This window comes from Temnothorax nylanderi, unplaced genomic scaffold (genome assembly GCF_030848795.1).
Source record: "Temnothorax nylanderi isolate EJ_2023f unplaced genomic scaffold, tnyl_v1.0 TNYL_tig0048_pilon, whole genome shotgun sequence".
NCBI lineage: Eukaryota > Metazoa > Arthropoda > Insecta > Hymenoptera > Formicidae > Temnothorax > Temnothorax nylanderi.
The window spans coordinates 314,376-337,908 of record NW_027249110.1 but is presented as its reverse complement, the minus strand read 5'-3'; the positions used below and the strand labels follow the sequence as shown (position 1 = coordinate 337,908).

General features: G+C 39.7%; 5 protein-coding genes across 11 annotated transcripts; 2 read left to right on the top strand and 3 right to left on the bottom strand.

Moving 5' to 3' along the window:
• Nucleotides 1–2,608: 2,608 nt before the first annotated feature.
• LOC139772310 (uncharacterized) lies at nt 2,609–8,427 on the bottom strand. The gene has a single exon (XM_071705905.1). It carries the CDS (start codon nt 5,475–5,477, stop codon nt 4,689–4,691), a length of 789 nt encoding a protein of 262 aa, XP_071562006.1. The 5' UTR covers nt 5,478–8,427; the 3' UTR covers nt 2,609–4,688.
• Nucleotides 8,428–8,557: 130 nt separating this feature from the next.
• On the bottom strand, nt 8,558–12,103 carry LOC139772307 (ribokinase). Its single transcript, XM_071705903.1, has 7 exons — nt 11,681–12,103; nt 10,733–10,865; nt 10,448–10,574; nt 10,060–10,221; nt 9,719–9,810; nt 9,383–9,571; nt 8,558–8,885 (listed from the first exon to the last, which is right to left on the bottom strand). The coding sequence occupies exons 1-7, from the start codon at nt 11,800–11,802 to the stop codon at nt 8,709–8,711; spliced, it is 1,002 nt and encodes a 333-aa protein (XP_071562004.1). The 5' UTR covers nt 11,803–12,103; the 3' UTR covers nt 8,558–8,708.
• Nucleotides 12,104–13,117: 1,014 nt separating this feature from the next.
• Nucleotides 13,118–16,855, top strand: Apt1 (Acyl-protein thioesterase 1). Its single transcript, XM_071705912.1, has 8 exons — nt 13,118–13,411; nt 13,815–13,885; nt 14,315–14,346; nt 14,431–14,496; nt 14,585–14,632; nt 14,726–14,972; nt 15,076–15,240; nt 15,332–16,855. Exons 1-8 carry the CDS (start codon nt 13,360–13,362, stop codon nt 15,377–15,379), a joined length of 729 nt encoding a protein of 242 aa, XP_071562013.1. The 5' UTR covers nt 13,118–13,359; the 3' UTR covers nt 15,380–16,855.
• A 157-nt stretch (nt 16,856–17,012) lies between these two features.
• LOC139772311 (enoyl-CoA delta isomerase 2) lies at nt 17,013–19,029 on the top strand. Of its 5 annotated transcripts, none has more exons than XM_071705909.1 (8): nt 17,013–17,192; nt 17,308–17,351; nt 17,417–17,787; nt 17,872–18,026; nt 18,096–18,216; nt 18,292–18,381; nt 18,510–18,650; nt 18,746–19,029. In XM_071705909.1, exons 3-8 carry the CDS (start codon nt 17,689–17,691, stop codon nt 18,896–18,898), a joined length of 759 nt encoding a protein of 252 aa, XP_071562010.1. In that variant the 5' UTR covers nt 17,013–17,192; nt 17,308–17,351; nt 17,417–17,688; the 3' UTR covers nt 18,899–19,029. The 5 variants fall into 5 exon arrangements, with proteins under 5 accessions (XP_071562010.1, XP_071562007.1, XP_071562011.1 ...); XM_071705906.1 differs by having other exon boundaries at nt 17,299–17,351; XM_071705910.1 differs by having other exon boundaries at nt 17,013–17,351; nt 17,417–17,544; nt 17,626–17,787.
• On the bottom strand, nt 18,922–23,090 carry LOC139772295 (DNA repair and recombination protein RAD54B). 3 transcript variants are annotated; one of them, XM_071705870.1, is made up of 14 exons: nt 22,918–23,090; nt 22,715–22,848; nt 22,534–22,633; nt 22,341–22,433; nt 22,089–22,270; nt 21,914–22,013; nt 21,759–21,851; nt 21,557–21,692; nt 20,845–21,398; nt 19,989–20,745; nt 19,727–19,886; nt 19,519–19,645; nt 19,217–19,447; nt 18,922–19,142 (listed from the first exon to the last, which is right to left on the bottom strand). In XM_071705870.1, exons 1-14 carry the CDS (start codon nt 23,002–23,004, stop codon nt 19,071–19,073), a joined length of 2,826 nt encoding a protein of 941 aa, XP_071561971.1. In that variant the 5' UTR covers nt 23,005–23,090; the 3' UTR covers nt 18,922–19,070. The 3 variants fall into 3 exon arrangements, 2 of the variants coding, with proteins under 2 accessions (XP_071561971.1, XP_071561970.1); XM_071705869.1 differs by having other exon boundaries at nt 22,715–23,090; XR_011718104.1 differs by lacking the exon at nt 18,922–19,142 and having other exon boundaries at nt 19,308–19,447; nt 19,519–19,631; nt 22,715–23,090.
• Between the last annotated feature and the right edge of the window lie 443 nt (nt 23,091–23,533).

The following is a 23,533-nucleotide window of genomic DNA, read 5'->3' as shown; positions in this document are numbered from 1 at the left end:
TCTCGGTATAATGTGACACGCTCGTTAAAACCGGCTGTACCGGCTATTTTTCAAGGTACCCGAGATTCCGATTATAAGCAGAAGTATAAAACGACATTATGCCAATTTGGGCGCGATAGCGTCACGCTAGCACCCGCCCGCGCCGGTGATCGCGGACGGACGCAGAAAAACGTTAGCATAAACGTTCTTTTTATTGGTGTCCGACGACGCGTGTGATGCGCGCGTTACGTGTTTAATATTAAAATTAGCACTTTTAAAGCGTCTGGGTCAAAAATAGGACGCCAAAATTAACTCGAGACGAGTGTGAACCTGCTCGACCTCTCGAAGAATTTTATCGTCGTAAATAATGTCGCTCTCTCGCGAGATAGTGTATTCTCCTTCTTATGTAAATCGCGAATTGTAAATGCGCGCGCGGCAACATCTTTTACAATGGCCCGTCTCGACGAGCGTGATGACTCGATGTGATCGAAAGTTTATATTAAAATCAGAGGTTTCTCGAAAAACTTGATATTTCCCTGCTCATTAATTTGAGAGGAAAAGGAAAAAGTGATCGGCCATTGTTAACTGCCGCTTACACCGTGGAAAAGTTTGCTCGCGCAAAAAACTCGCAAAAAAGCCGTTCCTATTCTTGCGAAGAAAATATAGGATTACACTTCATTATCTTGCTAAAGTGTAAAATGTACCGTCGGCCGTGCCGTCGTCGTAAGCCGATCGTTATACTTCAAGTATACGTAAATATATTCCTGTAAATATATCCTTGTCAATAGCCGTGTTCGCCGCCATCGCCGCGCGGGACTATAAAAATTCTTTATGCTCATGCAAGTCGTTAAAATTTAAAGATCACGGTAAACTAATAATGTAGTTTAAAAGAATTCGTAAGAGATCAGTAAATAAAATTCTTTGCAGCTCAAGCTTCTCTCTCTCTCTCTCTCTCTCTCTCTCTCTCTCTCTCTCTCTCTCTCTCTCTCTCTCTCTCTCGCAGAGTTGTTTTTTGCGTAGAAACCGAAGCTCAAGTTACGAGAACGCGATCGATCTAACGCAAACACGCCGCATCGCCTCACGCATCGCGATCCGAAATTGTAGTGGTGATAACGGTGATAACGATGATTTCGGACACTCGTGTCTAACGCGCCAGACACTAGACGCGGAATAACAGGTTTGCTAAAGGTTAACGGCACCTAACCTTAGACAAACTCCGCCCGTTACCTTCTTCGCGGACCAAGTCATATTAGATTGCAATCTAGACCGATTACGATTGACCGCATAAATTTCACAGCGATGTAACGAATCTGTTTTGGGCTGAAAATAAAAGAAAAACGGAGAAAAGAATATAAACCGTCTTTATTTGCAGTTTTATTTGCCCTGCGTAGAATTTGCGCTTTCGCGCGCGCTCGAGTTAAAGTCTATATAGGCGCACATCCATTTGTCTTTCTCGGACGCTACATTTCGCCTCTTTGCGGTTTTATGTCTTTTTTTCCCCTCACCGTCGCCGCCGCCACCGCCACCGCCGTCGCCATCGTCGTCCTCGTCGTCGTCGTCGCCGTCGCACGATACCTTCGTGCGAATGTCAGCCGGTTGCACAGGAGAGACGCGGGAAGAGATGCCCCGTTAAAATTCAGCATTTCCGCGCGATGACACATCGGAAATTTTTGCAATATCTCAAATCGCTCGTCTTCCGTTACCGACCCGTCCTGCCCCTCCATGGCAGGGCCCTCTCCCTTAGACCTCTGCGTTCTCCTTATCTCTCGCTCTCTCTTTCTCTCTCTGTCTCTCTCTGTCTCTTTGTTCGCAATGCATCGCGCGATGCCTGAGCTGTAGCTTAAGCGGTGATTATGTTGCGGCGCGGGTTACCAATACGTGCGCGCAGCCACGCACATCGGGCAGGTTGTGACTCGCGATTTCGAATAGGCCGCAGCGGCCCCCGAGATTCGCGCCTCAGGGAAATCCCTCATCGGAAGACGCGAGTCTACGAGGAATTCGACGTGAATCACCGCGCAATCGAGAGATCGTCCAACGTACGTCAGAGCTGCCGAGCTGTGTAGCAATATATCGGAGGATTTCACCTGCGGAAGGAGTATTCCGTATTCCGTGTATTCGTCACAGACCGGCCGTCTGACCGCCAGGCTCCCTGACGCCGCGCCGCGCCGCGCCGCGCCGCGCCGCGCCGACAAGACCGACTCGCGAGACTCCTTCGTGGAAGATGCGGCGAATCCTCCGAGTCCGGTCGTTCTTACGAGGAGAATCGAGAATCCTCGCAGTTTTCGACTTGCTATAACACACGATATATAGGCACGTGTGTTTCTTCCATGTAACAAAAACTGATGAAGACAGAGTAAAAAATTACAAGGAACTTGAAAGATTGGATAAAAGAAAAGGAATAGGAAGAATAATACGCGAAGAAGCGAAAATTAATAGAAAGGCAACATTGAATATTTTTTCTCCTTTCACCGTGGTACTTTCCAGGTACTTGAATTTAGAATATTTCTTTTCAAATCAAGCTAATTATAGACAAATTGATAATAATTATATTAATAATAATTTTAAAAATGCAAAAAGTAATATATTTTTAAGCTAAAATACTTGAAACAATTTTGTATACACCGTTAGTCGCGAACAAAACATAAGCAATCCTCGTTTATGCCATTTTGATCCTGAAAAATTGAAGGATTATATGGTTTTGGACATTTTTTTAAATACATTTTAATATAACATGGGGAACGTTTATATGAAAAGCACAAAAGAGACGCATTATTAGAGCGAAACATTATTTTTATTTTAATACTGTTTGTCTTCCATTAAACCACAGCAGTAAAATCTCTTATAAGAGTATAAAAATACGCGTGATAATTTACAATTACAATTTTATAATCGATATATCGAATTATCGGTATTTAATACTGTTCGTCTCTTATTACATAGGCATACATACATGTAAAAAGATCGCGTACAAATTATTTAAGATTACTTAGAAATTCACAAATAACTTTCATACAAATCACGCTTGGTTCTATTGACACCCTAATTACATCAGTCATATTATTTGCCAATTAACACATGTAAATTTCAACAAGTACACGCTTTCCGTCGCTCGGAATTATCGCGAAGCTGTTTCCTGCTTGTATCTCTGCGAAACACAAATTATATCACTTTGAATAGATCGGAAATAAGTCCTCGTTACGTGCTGCATAAACGGTTAGAAATAAATACCTGTATAAATAAACGGATAAATAAATAAATAAATAAATAGATAAATATAAGTGAACGGATGAATGTGCTGACGAAAATAAATAGACGGGATGATACGCGATATATGTAATAAATAGATAATGTGCGTCAATCGCGACGGACATTAATGATTCACTCGTGCAATCATTATATCCATCTAAACGACGCGCGTGATGAATGCGCGATGATAATTGTATTCGGGTACGTGCTACGTGCATGTCTGACCGGATTTAGCACTACCTGAGCGATTGGTTATGATCGAGTACGTGTTTTATCACATTGTTTGGCAACAACACGGCCGATAGAGAATCTATAAATACCTAGAGCGTAAACAATAATTTCTTATTCCTACTAGGAGACGTATACACGGTATTACGTCACGGCACTTGAATCACGCTACTTTATATGCAGGTTGTCCGAAAGATCCTCAGACATTGCAAATCCTGCGAGGCCTGCAGAAAGGGCTTGGAGAGAGAAAAAATGGAACGGGGGCTGTAGTACTTTTGCGTTAATCTCTCTGCTTCTTCTTCTAAACAATTATAAATATTTATCAAGTAATCAGTTTTACTATTTATCTGCTAATTTTGTCAGATTTTCTCTTATGACACTCTGAAAATCTCTTGTACTATATCGCATGAATTAATTCTCTTTTCACTTTCTTTTGTACTCCATATATTTCCGTTGCGTTAAAAGCGGTGAAATTTGTCTTTACAGCCGTTTCCATGGTCTCCTTGCGCTTTCTGCAACCGTCTTCTTTACCGATTTATTTCGAATGAACTGTGAATCGACAGCGAGTAAACGTATTTTGATTCGCTTTGCTACCATCCTATCGGCTATCGTCCTTATATCACGGTCTCTTGTTACCTCGATGTATCGCATTTTGTGTATCACCGTTTTTATTGTGAATTTATTTAGAACGAGATGTCGGAAGAATGATTGCGATTTTTGTTAGTTGGATACGCGTGCATATTGTCGACTGCGAGTGATATCGCAGAACGAAGGGGGCAAAGGACTGACAAGAGACGTCTCGATCTCGTATACGCGCGCGTCGCGACTTGGATCTTTTGCAAACCTTCTTCTCCTACCTCTCCGCCGCGGTCCCATAAATCCCTGTCGCGCCGTTCTAACGTCAAACGTTTGAGTAAATCTGTTAAATTCCTGGTATATTCGCGCGTCACTAGGCGCAATCTTCAAACGAGTTCCTACGCAAAGAGATAAAGGAAAGAGAGACGTTCGTCCGCGGATTGCCGATTGCAGCGTCATTCATGACAACAATTGTGTTTTTCGCCGTCTTGGTTTCAATCGCCATCTCCGAAGAGGCGTCCCGCTCGATTCGTGCCGGTGTTCGAAAAAAATCACCGCCGGTTACCGTCGCCATCGAAGCGAATTCGTCACCGAAGCGGATCGTCACTGGCCCCCCCCCCTCCCCTCCTCCCCGAGTTAGTCTCGCGAGTCCCTCGGTGTCAATCGTTGATAGGTAGCTGCGACTCCTGATGTACATCATTGGAGATCTTGGCGTAGGCGCACACGCAGCCTACGTAGAGCCTCATTTTCTCCTTCTCGCCATCGCCATAGGACACCTCGATGTTTTTGTACGTTTGTATGCAGCAGTAGATGCCCTGACAGTGTGATTGCATGTAATTGCATTTCACATGCTCCAGATCCTTTGGTACCCGGGAACCCCGAACGTCTGGTACCGACTCCACGGTGTACTTGCACATGGATCTGTTCTGCGCCTCCTTCACCTCCAGCTCCAAGAAAGGGCGACCGTTCTCGTTCGGTCTTTCGGAATTCTCGGGTCCGTGATCGTTCGATCCTTGGTGGTTCCTGTTCTGCTCGTTGGGTTTGCTCAGTGTTTGATAGGTCATGCTGTCATGTTTATTGTGACGTTTTCTCCTGGCGACGAGCTCCATTGGTCGCAAGGACTCGCGATCTCTCGAGTCATATTCGTGTTTGGAACGGCGGAAGTACGGTGGTACTCGATCCTCCGAGCCCTCGTACTTCGAGGAACGATTCAAAATTTGAGGATATCCGCGTGTCTTCGTCTGCCCGTAGGAATTGCGATGGGACTCCAGATCATCCTCGAGACGTCCCGATAGATCTCGTGGCAGCGATTCCTCGAGATTGTAATAACTTGAATGGGAATGATGCCCGTGTCGTCGCCTCAGACTCCGACCTTGAATGAGCGGCGGGCTAATGATGATACAGGCGGCAAGAACAGACAGGTAAAATCCGACGTTGAATATCGCCATTGTGTTGATTTAGTCCGAAATTTGTATAAAAGGTAGGCCTCCCACCACGGAGGTCAGCAACCTTTATCGATGATGTGGCCGCTTTTGTTCTTCTTCTTAGAACAACCCGGGATGGATTTTCTTTCCGGATGTGCTTTTCCTATATAAATTGTTTTCCCACGCACTAACGTCGGGATTTTTCAATTTCTTTTTTGCTCTTGTTTCTTTCTATCGCGTTTCTTAATCACAGTGGAATAATATCTTTCATTTAAACATATATGCGAGATGACAAAACTAGGAATCGAACCCGATTCTTTTGCTTGACGGAGATGATTACTTTTTCCACTAAACTTCTTTATTAACGACGTCGGCTTATCTTCTGGACACTTTCCGAATAATTTCCGTCGATCGTTTACGTGAATGTGGAACGATGGAAATATGATAATAGATCGAGCGATTGCGATCAAAGCCGATAACCGCAGTTCAGGGAAATTTCTTCAAGCTCAAGCGATTAATTTTACCACCAGAAAATTGATTATCTTCCGGGGTTCTTTTGATTGTCGAATTTTCTTTGAAATTCGACAAAATTGACGGTGCGTATCTCAGCGAGACACTGGAAGACCGTGAATACGCGGCGCGGTATTTCGAATCGGAATTTTTCAAATTTGATCGACCGTCCGACGGATCTTTCGGCCACTTGACGCAAGTCGAAAATATTTCGACAATCTGGCTGTTTTTTGGGCTGGATGCCGCGCGATTCTCTGTGATAATTCGCCGGTCAGAGTTTGGCGTGCGGCGCTGACCACGCGCAAGACACGCGAGAGTCTCGATAACTTTCTGGATTCCCGGCGGATTCCCTCGGCGGATCACTCAACGCGAACTTGTCGTCGGGATTTGTAAGATCGAGAGACGAGGTGGTTATCTCTGTTCTCGTCTCGGTTCGATCGTCTTAATGGCTTGCTTAAAACTGAGAATTCCCTGATCCTCGAAGGATTTTTTATCCTATCCGCGAACGTGCACGTGGGTGGTATTGCCCCACTTTAACGGGGGCTTGCGCGTGCCGGTATACACGAATGTGACTAATATATCTCCCCTCTCTTTGCCCACACCTTGTGCAGCCCCTGGATGCACGGGGGGCCGGACCGGGGCCCCAAGAAGAGTTTCTTTAGCGCGGCGCGAGCGACTCCCTCTTCTTCGGACGCGCGCCCTCCTCTTTGACGTCACGAGGTCTCCTCGTTCCCTCTCGATGGACCTGCCATCATCCTCGTTGCCGTCGTGCGTCGTCGCCGTCGCTTCTGCTGTTCCCTTAAACATGGATTTAGTATCGCTGTCCATCTCGGCCATTGACGTCACACCTCGGTGCGCATATAATGCCCGCACTTATAGCGGAAAGAGAGACCGAATGTCTCGTGCTTCGCGGAATCCCCCTCGCTCTCAGCAATATCCTCACGTATGTCACCGCGAGCACGGCGATGACGATGACGATTACGCGCGACGAGAACGCGCGAGGGGGTTTTACTTCGAAAGTAATAACGCAACGCCTTTCCCTTTTGACGTTTACGCGCGGCACAATTTTTCCGCGTTGACGCTCGCGCGCCTCGGATCTCGGATACCGCCGACCGAACTGGCCTGGCACGCGACCGCACGCGATTACACGTATCGAGGGAAAGGACTCCCGCTTACCGATTACCGTCGAATTTTTTTTCTTAACTCACACTTCGGGGAATTACCGATGAGACACCACGCGGAAGCTGAACCGTCCCGTTCCCGATTTCGCCCGCGGTTTCCGGCATTCGGACGGATCCATCGCCGCGCCGCGGCGCCGCGCCGCTGAGCTCCATCGTCCTCGCACCGACGAAAGATCGCGGTGATACTGATATTTTAGACGCTGAGAGCGGCTTGGACCTATCGTCGTCGCCACGATGTGACTGTCAAAAAATTAATCGCCACTACCTTGCGAAAGCATATTAAATGACATTTACCACACAAGCACGCTTGCCCCTTCCATCACTCTCCTTCTCTTGAATAATGCTGCACATTCGCGTGAACCAGTCGAGGTGGCATCACCAGGTACTCTCGCAGGGTTATTCCCGGACGTGCCTCCTTTTTTCCTTTTTAGAAGGTCGAAGAACGCGCGTATCGTGAAAGCGCTTGGAATTTTTACTAACTCCTATACCATTACCTACCGTTATTTTTTTTCATCTAGCGCGTACATGTGTGCGCGTGTACGCACGCGAATACATTTGGAGACAGAAAAATCTCCGAAATTCGAAAAATGTACTAGTTTATTCGTCACGGGCAGAGGCACGTAATATTAAAATGAGATTTCCTAACGCGGCATAAATGGCACGGTACATACACGGCCAGACATTTTTTTACCTTAAAAAAGATCCTCGAAATTATCGCGAATTTCTATTTACTACTTGAGCTATTTATTAATTCCTTTTATAATTTATTCGTACCATCCCTTCGTCATTTCTTTTTTTACTTGTCAAAATTTCGATAGTTACAACGCCAGATGGTACCAGGATGTCGGGAAAACAAAGAGAAAGAAAAGTAAGAATAAAGCTGGACCCCGATTTCGCAGATTAGAATATTTAATTAATATCCCAGAATAAATATTAACTTTTTCTAAGTTCATTCATTTTTTTGCGAGATGGACGTAGAAATTTGTTCTGCAACATTATTTACGTTATGCTAATGTTGTTGTTGTTTAAACATACCTTCGAATTTTTAGGCAAATCCTATTTGACTCCAAAAAAATTGATATATTCGTCGAGGATCTTGCAAAAAATTACGCAGAGGAGATCGACGATGGAGATGAACCGGTTTTCTAAACGATTAAAAAAGATTTAATCTCTCCTATATGCACTGATGAACAAATAAGATATGTATATAGGGTACTTGGACTTTTGAGTCTACATATATTTTTATTCTACATCCTATATAGTATATGTGAACACATTCTCTAAGTATTTTACCGTCATCAATTTAATTTGCTGCATTAATTTTGCATTATAACGCGTGACCGTGCTATTCTTAGTAGTATTTTGAGTTTTGGGAAATGGGACGTGTATGTTTACGCACTTTATGCATAAAACTCTCGGTATTTACTTTTATTCCGCAATTATTTAATCTAAAAATATTTCACAAAACAGATTTCAGATATACATATATACATATATGTAACAGAGGAGATAAAATATCAAATCTGTAAATAACACATTTTGAGGTAACTGCGCCTCTTTTTGTTTATACAAATAAATCTCCCGGCAGATCGTTTTTCGTTGGGAAGCTCGCGTGTGTGCCGAATTTAAGAATGGAGTTGGTGGCAACCACGCAAGCTCTCCTGATGCACTCGTCCATCGGCAGCTCCGGATGATACGCCTTGAAATATGCGAGCCCACCCAAAAATGCATCCCCGGCACCCTGCATCGCATACCACTGCACTTAACTACCTGAGGCAATTTCCTTCTTAAATGCTTACATGCCAATCACTTGGCAATGAATCACTAAGTGAATCAGCGTTTCAGTTCACCGGAAGTTGACCGGTTGTCCATTCAAAAGATCGCAAACCGGCAAATACCATCTACCATCAAATACTTTCACCTGCACCGTTTCAATCATGATCTCATAAATGTGAAGAGATTAAGAAGAATCAATTTACAAGATTTTTATAAGCAGGAAGTACAGATCGTGTACTTGTGTAAAGAAAAATGAGACGAAATATGTCGTGTTACGTAAATCTAACAGAAATTTGTAGGAAATGTCCTAGAACCGTCGTATATCAAGTTATTCAAAAATATGCGCTTTAGAAAGAATAATTTCTTCAATTTCGTTGAATAACGAGTCAAAAAATTCACCGTGCAATCTACCGCAACTACGACGGTTCTGCGACACTGTGTATATATATATGCAATACGTACGGTAGTATCTACAGGGTGGACCTCGGTAGTAGAAATCCGCGTGACGTTTCTGTTCGCCCTCGACGCATACGCAGCTCCGAGCGGCCCGAGAGTAAGGATGATCGCGTTACATCCCTTGGCCAGGAGCTCGTCCGCGACTTGCTGCACATTCGACAGGTCTACGGGATGAATGCCCGTCGTAACTTCCGCCTATAAAAGTATAACGGGATCTCTGGCGTGCCTCAAATATCATAAACTAAATTCTTTAATATATCGGGCGTTTCGGGGGGGGGGGGGAGGGAAGAACGGCGATGTCTCGTTACCGCAACGATCGCACTAATCGTCTTTTGCACGTACCTCCGTCTCGTTGACGCAGAAAATGTCGCATAATCTGAGGATTTCCGGGTCAGGGTTCTTCAGCGCGGGCGCCCCGTTGACAATCGAAAGTCCTATCACGTTACGATTATGTAAAAGTGTATCTCAGAGCCGCGATATCGCAAATCGTCAGTCGTTAAAGACGCGAGTCATTTGAAAGATAACACGTAATTCGCGTAAATTTTGTCATGGCAATTAATGCAGGACAGCGCTTTCGACCACGTCTTTTCTGGGACTTGCGATAGTTCGGCTCCGAAATAGAAAGGCTTTACACGGATACTTGTAATAATGTGGGGTGAAACGAGTGAAAAAGAGAAACGCACCGTGGCCCTGGTGTAACTTCAACGCGCGCAGCGTGCTTTCCAACGGCACCTCGAACTGACATAATAAAACGCTCGCGCTTTTGATCACGTCAGCGGCGGTATCCACATGTTCCGGAGTCAACGATTCGTTTGCGCCCAACACGATAACGATGCTGTTCTCACCTGCGAACGTTATTCGAAATGCGTTCCGATTACTTACAGGCCTTATAGCGCGACGGGAGGGATCGTTGGGATTATCTTAACGGAGAAGTTTGATTTTAATGCTGTTATTTATTCAGGCTATTATTTTAATCTCTTAGATTAGTCGAATTTATTTGACGTCTTCCCATATGAATTGCAACTCCAAGGCACTCGGAAAGATTCTGGATTTATATTTTCGAAAACGTACCATTTTCAGCAACGACAATGTGAGCAACGCCACTGTGCTTGTCGCTTTGTATCTTCACGCGAGATGCGTCCACATTTTCCTTTCTAAAAATCTCTAAGTATTCTTGAGCGAACGGGTCTGAGCCTAACTGTGATAAGAGATAAAGAATCGCAATACATGTAAATGCAACACAAAAATCATAATTAATTGGAGTTATAAACAGTAACGGATAATAAATGAATATTGAAAAAAAAGTCAGATGCGAAGAAGTGACAAATTAGTCTTGTCTAGAAAATAAATGCCTACTGAAGCAATAAGTGCTGTGGATCCTCCAAGTTTAGCAGCTGTCACGCACTGGTTGGCGCCTTTACCGCCGTAATTCTTTTCAAATCTAGTCCCGACTATCGTCTCGCCAGGTTTAGGCAACCGTGGAGAGAAACTAAAAAGTGTGACAACGTTTATTTTCAAAAAACAATAACATACGGGGATTGTAGCTATCTATAATCGGATTCACTCGTTGCTTATTTACAATTAGGTGCGTTGAATACAATTAGAAATTACTACGGCACAAACACGTGCGGTTGTGAGTTGTGAGAACATCTTTTTTCATGCAATTCGTAATTATACATTTATTATCAGGATTATACAGGGTGTCTCATTTTAAATAATGCATTTTAATATCTCTTCTATAACTCGTCATAGACAAAAATATTTCCGACAAAAGTTGCATGGTTTGGAGGGGGCCATATATGATGAAAATATGGACTTAGAGCTTTATTAGTGTTTTGAAAACGTCTCGACAAGGGCTACAAGAATATAATATAAAAAATAGGTGTTTTATTTGAAAAATTTGAGGTGACCTTGATCTGATCTTGAAAAGGTCACCCAATGACAAGCCTACCCAGATAGCACAGTGACGTCAAATGACGTGTATTAATTCCGTCATAATGCCGTCTTTAACGTCATTAAGACGGCATTATGACGGAATTAATACACGTCATTTGACGTCACTGTGCTATCTGGGTATATATCTTCATCATGTTGCCCCCTCCAAACCATGCAACTTTTGTCTGAAACATTTTTGTCTACGAGTTACAGAAGACATTAAAATGCATTATTTAAAATGGGACACTCTTATATCATAATATTTGTTATAACAAAACTACAATGTAATTGTAATATTAATAATCGCAGATCGATCGTCGAGGCAGGGTAAACTTTTGCAACGCGAAAAAAAGCCTCGTCCTTACTCACCAGGTAAAGTCAATCATGCACGAACCGACAACGACTATCTTTGCCATACCGCACGTTTTTATTCTTTCTCTCTTTCTCTCTCTCTCTCTCTCTCTCTCTCTCTCTCTCTCATACACACGCATACAGTTTTTCTCGCGAGTAACAAACTTCAGAGCGATATGTTAAAACGAACGTTATTTTCCTAAACGATACTCGCGACAATGGTCATTTCTAGATGCAATTGCAGCGACTAACTGCTGGCAGAGCGCATATCAGAGGGTAATCCGCCGAATCCGCGTTATCGTTGTTTGTCATTCAACGAGTTCGCGAACCAATGAGTTCGGGTGACGTTATCAGTCGAAGGATTTTTTCTTTGCGCGTGACCCGACGGCGACGAGACTCCGAGCGGGCCGAAACGGGAGGAATGCTGCGAGACACGTGAATTAATTTAAACCGCCGCGCCGCTCTGGTAAGCCAAAAAAAGAGACGTTATTTACAGCAACGTTTGCCTTGACGGGGACAGGTTATATTTCGTTTCTTCTTTTTTTTTTTTTACATTTATTATATATCAAGACAAAGTTGCACAGAATGTGAGAAAACGCTCTATCGAGACTTCGCATCGACTTTGCACCGCTAGAGAAGCGTTTATCCGACGATATAAATCTCGCGACGGAAAAAATGACGTGCCTACGTTGGCCTATGTGTGCACCGCTGCACCCACACCCACGTGTTTTAAACGTATTCGACCTATTCGACATCGTCCATGTGTTATCGAGAGCGATAGATGGGTAGCTCCTGCTCCGACTGCTCCGACTGCTCCGAGTTGCGGCGAGTGGGCGAGTGTATCGTCCGTATCGCATTGCCAGTCACCATAGTACGCACGTGAGAATCTGGTTACATTTCATATTGTTCACGTGACGCTAAAGCGATGTAGCATGGCTACTTGATAGTAATTACAATTTAATTCACGCCTTGTACATACGATTGCATGATATTTAACAAATGGGTGTCGTTGTATGTACAGTGTATGTAGTACACGGAAAAATATAAGCGATAAGACTCGAGCAGTCGGCGGCTCGATCAATCGCAATCGAGATTTTCAAAATCGCAGTCTTACGTTCTCGAGAATTCTTCATTGCGATTGGTAGATTCGCTTAATGCTTAAATCTTACTGTATATTGTATATTGCGTTCCACGACTTTTACAGCCAATCATCTGTCCGATACAGAAAATACATCGATATGACGCGACGCGCGATTGATCGATTTAACATATTCATCTGGATGTCTATCTATAATCTATATTAATTCAGATTAACTTCAATCTCGATTTAATTTATTTTTTATCCTCTTTTTTTATCTTTTTATCTTACTTTTTATCTTTTTCTAATTCCTAGAACTGGAAAAAGGATAAAAAGTAAGCTAAACCGAAATTACAGTTAATTTACATTGATAAAAATGGACATGAATTGGTTCGCAAACTCCATCCGAATCGAGATTTTCAGTACTTCAATTGAAGACCGCTTTCAAACTAATTGACATGCAGACAATTTCGCACGCAAACACCGAATACAAATTAATATTTAATTCCTTTTTATTCCTTTTTCTTTCCAAGCAAGTGTCAAATATCAATGCACTGAGTTCCAATCGCTATCGAACGCCCGAAGGATCAACGTTGACCGCGAAATCAATCAGGAATCGATGAATGCCACGGCGTTATTAAAACAGCTAATGGGTAATTTGCTGTTCGCAGGTTTGTGTCAAGCTCCAATTCATCTCGAAAAAACGGAAATCGTTTTTGCATGCCGGTACTATAAAAATCCGACCTCTCGATTAACGCAGTCTTTAACGTCGAAATTTACGCAATCGATGATAACGTCAGAGATTGTCAAGGTCTCTGATAAGGGAGAATCAAGCGCGAGACCGCAAATAGAAATTATGTCAGTGAATTGAATATTGCGCGTTTGACGCCACACTGTCCAGTGTCCCTCTCTCCTTTTCTACCCTTCTTCACCCCCCTTCTCCCTCACTATACAGAGAACTCGATCTCAATATAGAGCGAAGGGGAGTCAAGTCACACGTCTCTCTCTCTTTCACGCGCCGTGCTTTATACGCTTTTTACGAGACTATTACACAATTGCTCGAATTTGTTCCAGGCCGTCCAAAAAAGCGACAGAACATGACGAGCCCGGTGGTGATTTCGGCCACGGCTAAGCACACAGCGACGGTAGATATCAAATCTCTTACGTAGACGTAGCGGTAATTTTTGGTTATACCACTCGCGGTGGTGCGGTCCTAATTGATTATAAGTGAATTACGTTTACGCCGCGCAAGGTGCTCCCTTACGTTTGCGCCTTTTTTCCTCTCTTCTTCGATGCTCGCTGACTGATCTTGTCGTCGGTTTTTTCCTTGGACGAATATCGCACGTCTTCCGCGAGGCGCGGCGGCTGTTATCCTAACGGGAACAATCAAACACAGCTTCTCCGTGAATGGGGTACTGCCACCGGTCTTCCACCGTCGTGCCCACTTCCAGTGACGCGACCGCGTCTCGAAACGCGGATTTAAAATCTGAAATCTCAATTTTTTTTTTTTAAAGAATACTTCCAAATAAAGTCAATACTGTCTTATTTCGTACTAAGAAGTACCTGTGTTTCAGTTAATATTTTTCCATGGCTTGGGTGATACAGGGTGAGTTCATGTCTGGAGCGAATGGATGTAACTTGTAACGTTGCAAAACGATAAATCTTGTTAGCACTTTATAAATGTTTTCAGGCATGGCTGGGCTAGTTCCATGGGTGCAGTGCGGTCCCCTCATATCAAAGTTATTTGTCCTACTGCGTATGTGATTGCTAATATCTTTAAATGTCCTACGACTGAACCTGTAAGTTAATAATATTTTAATATGTGACTCTTTGATCGTTTTCAGGCCCACGATACCAGTGACGTTTAACGCAGGGTTCAGAATGCCTGCATGGTAAGTTTAAGATGAACACATTAATATTAAGTTTCTAATGAAAACGATTACGAGTCAGTGTTACATGATTATTAATGCATCCTGCAAATTTAGGTTCGATCTACGCTCTCTGGACTCCAGTGGCCCAGAGGATGAAGAAGGTATACGTAAGGCCACTGAAATGGTCCATTCGTTAATAGCGGAGGAGGTTGCCGCTGGGATACCCACCTCGCGCATCGTTCTCGGAGGATTCAGTCAAGGTGGAGCACTAGCCATATACAGCGCTCTTACATTCCCAGAGCCTTTAGCCGGCGTCATAGCTCTATCCGCATGGCTTCTTTTACATAAAAAATTTCCAGCAGTAAGTATCGTATCATATACATAATACATAATATACATAATAATGTATAATAATAGAATCGTAGATAATAATATAGAATAATGATTATAATAATTATTTTCAGGAAGCGATAGGTAATAGGAACACTCCGCTGTTACAATGTCACGGCGATTGCGATCCAATTGTGCCATATAAATGGGGTCAAACAACAGCGACCCTTCTAAAACAATTCATGACACAGACCGAATTCAAAACATACCGAGGAATGATGCATACAACTGACCAGGAGGTAAGGAAGCTCCGATTAGGAAGACTCGTCGAATCTTTTTTCACGTTCAGAGAAAATATAATGTCTGTCTTCTTTTTTATTATTTTTACAGGAAATGCGCGACATAAAGAAATTCATCGAAAAGGTTCTGAAGCCGTAATAGATCAAATTGAACATATTGATATTTTATCGGCTACTTCAAACATCTAACTGTACATTATATTGAAATGATTCCAATTTTGCGGTTATTTAATTTTAGTAAATTATATGAACTTTAAAAGCGTTTAAGTAGAAAATCGTTGAAAATCTTCCAAGCTATTGAGATGCAGCGCTACTAGGAAAAATATACTTTTTAGAAGAATATATTTATTTACAACCTTTATAATTTTCATCTGTATAAACACTGTTCAAACACTTTTCGGTATTTTAATGTACCAAAGCATTCATATAGCAATACTACAAATTAACCCATGCGGTCCTTAATCCTTTTAATATGCATCTATAAATTGGCATTCCTCGTTTTTTTATATTTATAATGTCTATATCTAGCATACGCATATACTAAATATACATATATTTATAGATATGTATATAAGTACATATGTATCAAACAAATACCTTGTATTTAGTTATAAGGCCACTGGTGTGGCGATTTATTATTTAAAAATAGTACGAAGGTGGTTGAGTTTATTCTCATTTTTGCGATTTAAGTCTGCGACAATAGTAAATTTACAAATAAATTTATGTCAGATTTAAGATAATGTTAAGTTATGTTAGAGAAAGAGCCGCGTCAGCTCTTCTATTGACAACACTTCCAACTGTTTCGCGCCTATATTTCGAATACTTGTTTGGATACAAACGAAACACGTCCACGAAGCACTTAAGTAATTCGCGCATTTGAGCAGCTGCGAGCCTTTTACATTCAAATTTCTATTTCACGCGATTTAGGGCCGTAACGTAACATGAAATGTTGCTGTTAATGAATCACTTTTGTAGCGAGTCTAGGAGACAGTGACACGGCCATGTAATCTGTGATTACGCATTGTATTGTCGAAAGCCACCAGTCCATCATTTATTATCGGTATAACACGAATCAGGATTTCCTAAGCTCTTTTACGGCGCGAATATCCTTGGTGCGAATACTTGAAGAAAACATGCAAGTTAATAAGGAATAATAAAACAATCATATAATTTACAAATATTTGCATAGCTCTAGAATCATATGAAGCAGTATACTCCTTTAATACTTTGGTTCTCTGTTATATCTTTATACGATATAGAAAAAATAAATTTTCAAAAAATGAAAAAGATTATTACTTATGTGTATTTCAAGTTTGGGAAATCCTGCGATATATACCGTAAAGATAAAGGTAGTATAGATACAGTATTAATACATTGTAAAATTATACTAAAATGTATATAAAATTATATGATACTTGGCAAATTTTATTATTATTGAGTACTAACACGCTATCCGGTAGACAAATAATAAGTAAAGAAAGAACAATAAGCCCCAAGTATTTTTCATGGGTTTTCTTTACGAATACACTTTATAGCTAGCAACAGACTAGGATATTTTAGCTCATAAGTTGTGTAACAACTTTTGCCAGTATAAATAAAATGAGCCTGAAATAAGCATGAAGAATTTTCCTGAAATTTTCCCAAAATTATGGTACTCGTGGTATTGATATCTGAACGTAATATACACTGTCCGTCAATGATTCCTTTCCTGAGGTAAGGGGGGTGATTTAATAACAGTTGCTTTCCATTTACATCAAAACTCAGATAATTCTCACTTGTGACGTCATAACTCAGTTGAATGCACGTTCTTTTTGCATGCCGGCAAGTGAGATTCAACTGAGTTTTTATCCACAATCGAGACCATGTGCTTTAATGAATCTAATAGACTCACATTAAAAGTGAGGCTATGAACCTATATTATTATGCGATAGCTTTGTCACCAAAATAAGCAGGTAAATACAAAATGACATATCTTACCTGAGTATAAAATACTCACATAACTGAGTGACTCAGATCACTTGAGTGTAAATGGAAAGCAACTAGAAGTAATTATAATAGTGTCTCTAGGCTTCTATGTTCCCCCCTTACCTCAGGAAATGAATCGTTGACGGGTATGTACAAAGTACAATGTTTCAATATATATTCACGAGTTCTTATCACATCTGTTTATCAACAGTCAACGAGTCAACAGACAGTCTGACAATGAGGTGGTCAACGTCAGCATGAACAAGCCGTTTGTCAGTTCATCTGAAACAATCCTTGAATCGAGAACTTTTTGAAAAGCTACTGACAACTGTTCATAAGGTATATTAGCTAGACGAAGTGTTTTATTTATTTATTTTTTTCATTTTTCTATTATACCGTTATTTCTAACAAGTGGTTTAGCGGTGACAAAACGAGGTTATAAAATCGTACGAATTCTAAGTTGCTTTAAAGAAACTTGTCAGTATGACGCATGTAAGTTCGTTTATTCTAAGTAGTCTGAAAAATGGAATTCAAAAAGTGGTGCTCAATAAACCCGCCAAAAAAAACGCACTTTCGCCTCAGGTAAATAAATGCATAAAGGGTACTTGATAGCATATTTAAAATATAAAAATAATCGCGTATAAATTTCCTATTCATTTCTCACAGATGTATAAGGAATTAACAATGCTTTTAAATGAATCTGCTGAAAACAACGAAGTAATGGTATTTGCTCTGACAGCAAATGGAGATTTTTTTAGTAGTGGTAATGATCTAATTGCCTCAATGGAACTTACTTTGAGTTCTGCCCTCGTGATAATTAAGTAAGCAGCATAAGAAGGAGGTATTAAAAATTTACAAATATGGAAATTAAATGGACAAATATTTTGCAGGGAATTTATCGATGCTGTAATTATGTATCCAAAGCTTTTAATAGCTGTTGTAAATGGACCAGCAATAGGAATAGCAACTACAATATTAGGGATTTTTGACATGGTTTATGCTTCGGATAAGGTGCCGATTCAGTTACGCAGTACGAAAATGTTTAAGACATTATAATTATGCTCGAATATATTACGTAAATTACAGGCATATTTTCAAACACCGTTCAGCTCCTTGGGTCTTGTCGCCGAAGGATGTTCTTCGTATACGTTCCCGAGATTATTGGGACATTCCAAAGTATGTTTCATTAAAAAAATATGTGCAAATTATCATTGAGATATATATATATATATATCTGGAATTTTAATTTTTATAATAATTCTAGAATAAAATTTCGATATTACATTGTAAAAATATTTATTTAGGCTGGAGAGATGTTGTATTTAGGATATAAGATGAACGCTCAGGAAGCTAATCAATATGGCTTGGTTAGCAAAGTATACAATCATGATTCTCTTGAGGAAGTATGGAATTATTTGAACATGATATCTACACTTTCTTCACAGGTATTGATTCTTGCTTAATGCTTTTCGCAATTAGTTTCTGTTGATATATTTATGCTAGTAGACCATAGTAATTAAAATTAATCGATTAATTTCAGTCAATATTGGCGACTAAGCGTTTGTGTAAATGGAATAAAGAAATTTTATTAAAAGTTAATGAGGAAGAAATGAAAGAGTTGAAAAACCTATTCGAATCTCCTGAACTATCTGAAAGGATGTTGAGTTTCTTGACACGAAAAAATAAGCTTTAAAGTCAATATAAGGTCAATATAAGTCAATATTATATATCCTTTAATAAACTACGGGTACTGGATCTAATATCTCAAAATGTATTCACAATATGTAAATTCCTTATAAAATATATCGTTTCATAACAGCATAATTTTCATGTAATTTATATAATTCCTTGTCATTTATATATAATTAAATTCTTTGCATTGTAGAATTTTTAAATATGAATGTTATATTATCGCTTACTTCTGTTAACATAATATCCTGTAAATATACATAAACAAATTTTGAATCGTAGTTTTCAGTTATCATTACCGAGTAAAACAGCTTATTATTACCTGCATAACGTCAGATGAAATTGGTTGCTTAAAATGTTGCCAGTCTCGAAGTTGATTTATAGTTAAATTTTGTTGAGATGATTTGTCACACAATGTAAATTGACAATCTCGTGTCTCGTTACTTTTTTCTGTTAATTCTTCAGAAGGTATGTGTTCATTCTGGCCCGAACAAGAACAATTCATTAAATCATGTGTTAACGAATTTGTATCACTTGCCAACGTAAATAAATCCTGAAAAAAAAATGAAAAATATTCCAAGTAATGATTTTCGTAATTATCAAAATTTTTCTAATAAAAAATACCTTTAATTCCGCAGTTGATAACTTTAGAGATCCAAGGCGATTCAGGTCCACCACAGATTCACATAGACTGGCTTTGCTAATTTGTCTTTGATATATCTTCTCTTCTATTGTACCTGTGGTCAATAATCTACAAATTTGTTCATATAGTTACGTACCTTCATTAAGTAATTAATATATTACCATTACTTGATGATGTTAAAATACAAACCTATAAATGTAAACATTCCTCTTCTGTCCATCTCTCCAAATCCTTGCCATTGCTTGTAGATCAGATGCAGGATTCCAATCAGAATCAAATAACACAAGTCTGGATGCTCCAGGTAAATTCAAACCAACACCACCCGCCTTTGCACTTAGCAAAAGAACTTCTGTAAACATTATTTTTCAGTGATATATTAGTTTTTATTCATGGAATATATATACTATAAGTGCAAGACACAATTGTGTCCCTTGATTTTTGCAAAACTTACTGCTGTTATCGGTTCGCGTATTAAATTGTTCGGTAATCTTCAATCGTATAGAGGTTGAAGTAGTACCGTCTAATCTTAAGAACTTTAACTTTTCCATGTTACATATAGTCTCAAGAAGATCAAGTGTTTGTGTGTAATAGGAAATTAACACCAACTTCTCGTCAGTCTTTTTCAAATTTCTCATTAATGTCTGTAGAATTGTGACTTTCCCACAATATTCGGTAAAGTTTTCGTCCCGTTTTATTTGCGATATCCATGACGTTTTTGACAAAGTATCATATAGCGCGTTCTCCTTCTCGTTTATAAACAGATTTGGATGGTTGCAAATTTTTTTAAGTGCAGTAATAATGGACAAATGCATGTTACTTTTGTCTTCTAGACATATTTTGTTGAACCAAGCACTGGTAACAAGAGAATATAAATCTTGTTGTTTCTTGGATAAAGCGCAAAACACGACTATTTCATGTTTATGCGGCAGATATTTGTTTATCGTATTTTGCGTACGTCTCATAATGAAAGATTTGGTGCGTTCATATAATTCTGTAGATCTTTCCTTTCCCAGACTAAGAACATCATCATCTGCATAGGGACACTGAGATGCAACGATAGGATCCTCGTAATAATTCTTATACTCATTAGGAGTGCCAAGAATGCCAGGATTAATAAAATCGATCAGTGCATAAAATTCTTTTAAATCATTCTGTATAGGTGTGCCCGTTAAAATGACTCGCTTTTTACAATCTATCTCGTGTAGCAGCTGCAACATACATAAAATAACATATAAGTATTCATGTATTTACATTTATAGATTAATAATAAATTGTGTTGTTAGTAATGTATATTAATGAATAATTACCTTTGCTGCTTTTACATTGCTATTTTTCAATCTGTGGCCTTCATCACATACAATCAAATCAAAAGCGAGTTCACTAATCTCCGTATGACATTTAATAAACATTTCATAGCTAATAATCATCACCGAATTTTTCGGATATTTGATAAAATCCTTGGGCTTATTTTTTCCATTCGCAACATATGGAGATATTCTGTGGGAGCCCAGCCATTTTACGAATTCCTTTTCCCAGTTATTGCATAAGCTACTAGGTGTTACTATTAACACGCGTTTCGCAATCGGTTTACCATACGGTCCCTTTTTCAACATTGTCCAAATTAATGTGATACATTGTAAGGTTTTGCCGAGGCCCATTTCATCAGCCAAAATTGCACCAAAGTAATCCGGCACTCTTAGTCCCATTAAGCACTCATACAGAAATATAATTCCATGACGTTGGTGTTCTCTAAGTTTTGCTACTAAACAGAAATCAACCGAGACTTCCTGTTCCTTTTGTTCTGTCCATTCAATAGAATTCAAGTATGGCATCACTAAAGGCTCGCTATTCAATGTCAATCCTTTAATATAAATATTTATTTAAATCAATGGTTAATGTAATTAATAATTAAAGGCTGCGGTCCGATTCACGCACGTTTGATATTCGATCGAAGACAGAATGATGCTTACAACGCTTGAATGTGAATCGGACTGCAGCCAATCAGTCATAAATTTGTACCTTTTGCGGATGAAAACAAGGGCACAAATGCGTGTGTCGAAGATACTTTATTGAACTTATTTCTTGACAATTCCTCCACAGTTTTCTCAAGACTCTTCTCTGGTAAAAGTAACTCCTGTGACACCTGATCTGTAATCTAGAATCAATTTTGTTAGATTTGTTTTCATATGCTACATAAATGAACATTAGTGCATGCTCTTACTTCAACTTGTTTGTTTCCTATAATTAATCTAAAGCCTTCTATTGCATTGCTCGGATTAATTTTACTTCTTCCCACAACATTACCATCCAAATCCTATACAAAAATAAATATAATAATCTTTGAGTCAAGAGATTTGCAGTTGATGTAGTAGTTACCTTAAGAATTGCGCTTTTCCCAGTTACTTCTAGCAAACCGTCGCTATCCCACGTTTTGTGCTTCTTTGAAGTTACTTTGCCGTACACCACGTTGAATGTGCTATATCAATATTTATTTATATAGCGCAAGGGATAAAAGGGATAATCTTTTAAAATTTAGTTTTCAAGAAGTTACATTTTTGTCTTTGCTTCGAGTGAATTGGTTGATTCTTTCTTCTCATAAACTGCATCATTTTCTTTTAGTGACAGAAATGCACCTATTGTAGATGTCTTGAGTTTTTTTTGTAGTGGTTCCTCTGCTGCCACTTCGGAACGTTTCTCTGATATCGACGGTTCTCCTGACACCTGATCTATAATCTGATATTAACTTTGTCAGAATTCCTGCAGACGATATAACACGAATGAAAATTAATGCAAGCCGTCTTACCTCTATTTTTTTATTTCCTATAATTGATTTGAAGCCTTCTACCACATTGCTTGGATTGATTTTAGTTTTTCCCAAAACTTTACCTTCCAAGTCCTATTGTATCAGAAGCATTAACAAATAAATAATTCCTTAACGATTTATTAATGTGATTGTTTAATATAATCAAAGATTTATAATGGATGCTCTGAATTACCTTAAGAATTGCATTTTTTCCAATTACTTCCAGGAAACCGTCGCCATCCCATGTTTTATGTTTCTTTGAAGATATCTTTCCGTACATCACGTTAAATACGCTATAAGAGATAACAATGTTTATTTACAGCACGTAAAATCGAGATTAATCTGTTCGTAACGCTTACTTTTAGAATACTTACATTTTTGCTGACGTTTCGGACGAATCAGTAACCAACGTTTTCCTCTCGCGTATCGGAGAACTGGAATCTCGTTTGCTCGGTGAATTATTCTCCACTTGGACACTATCGTGACCGACCTCATTTTCTTGAGTCACCTTTTCGAAAAAGTTTAAAATTTGCAAGTTACTGCGGAGAGGCTTTCTCGCAAAATTGCTCAGTGATACCTCGTTTTCCTCGTGTTTCTCGACAATCGCTCGCGGCTGAACAATGAAAGGGGATACGAATCCCCTCACAGGCTTATTTCGATACATGAAGAGATCAAAATTGATCGAAATCAGCTGAAACCAACAACACACGATCACACACGATCCAGATCCATCCACTCGAGACTCGAGACTCCGACTCGTCCAAAGGCGCGAAACCAAATCGAAATCGGTGTAATGGCCAATGGCAATTGACTGGAAATACCAACTGCAAAATTATAATTTTATAAATTCCCTGATGTTGTTAGCAAACCATCGACATTTCTTGAAGCGCAAAAATTCAAATTTTCAGAAATCGGAATGTAATTAAATGGAAATTGTCACTATCAGAAATTCTATAATCGCATTTCCAAGAAAGTTCACAACATTTTAAATCAATTAAGCGTCTCGAACTGCGTATATTGGATTCCTGGAAAAAAAATCGAAAAAATACTAGGATATGGAGATAGGGAAATGGCATTATCTGGAATTCCAAGAATTGTGATTTGAAGAATTTCCAAAATCTCAAATTTGAAATTTTGATTATAAAAAAATGACGAATTATTGAGAGGGTATAATTAGATAAGAGATGATACAA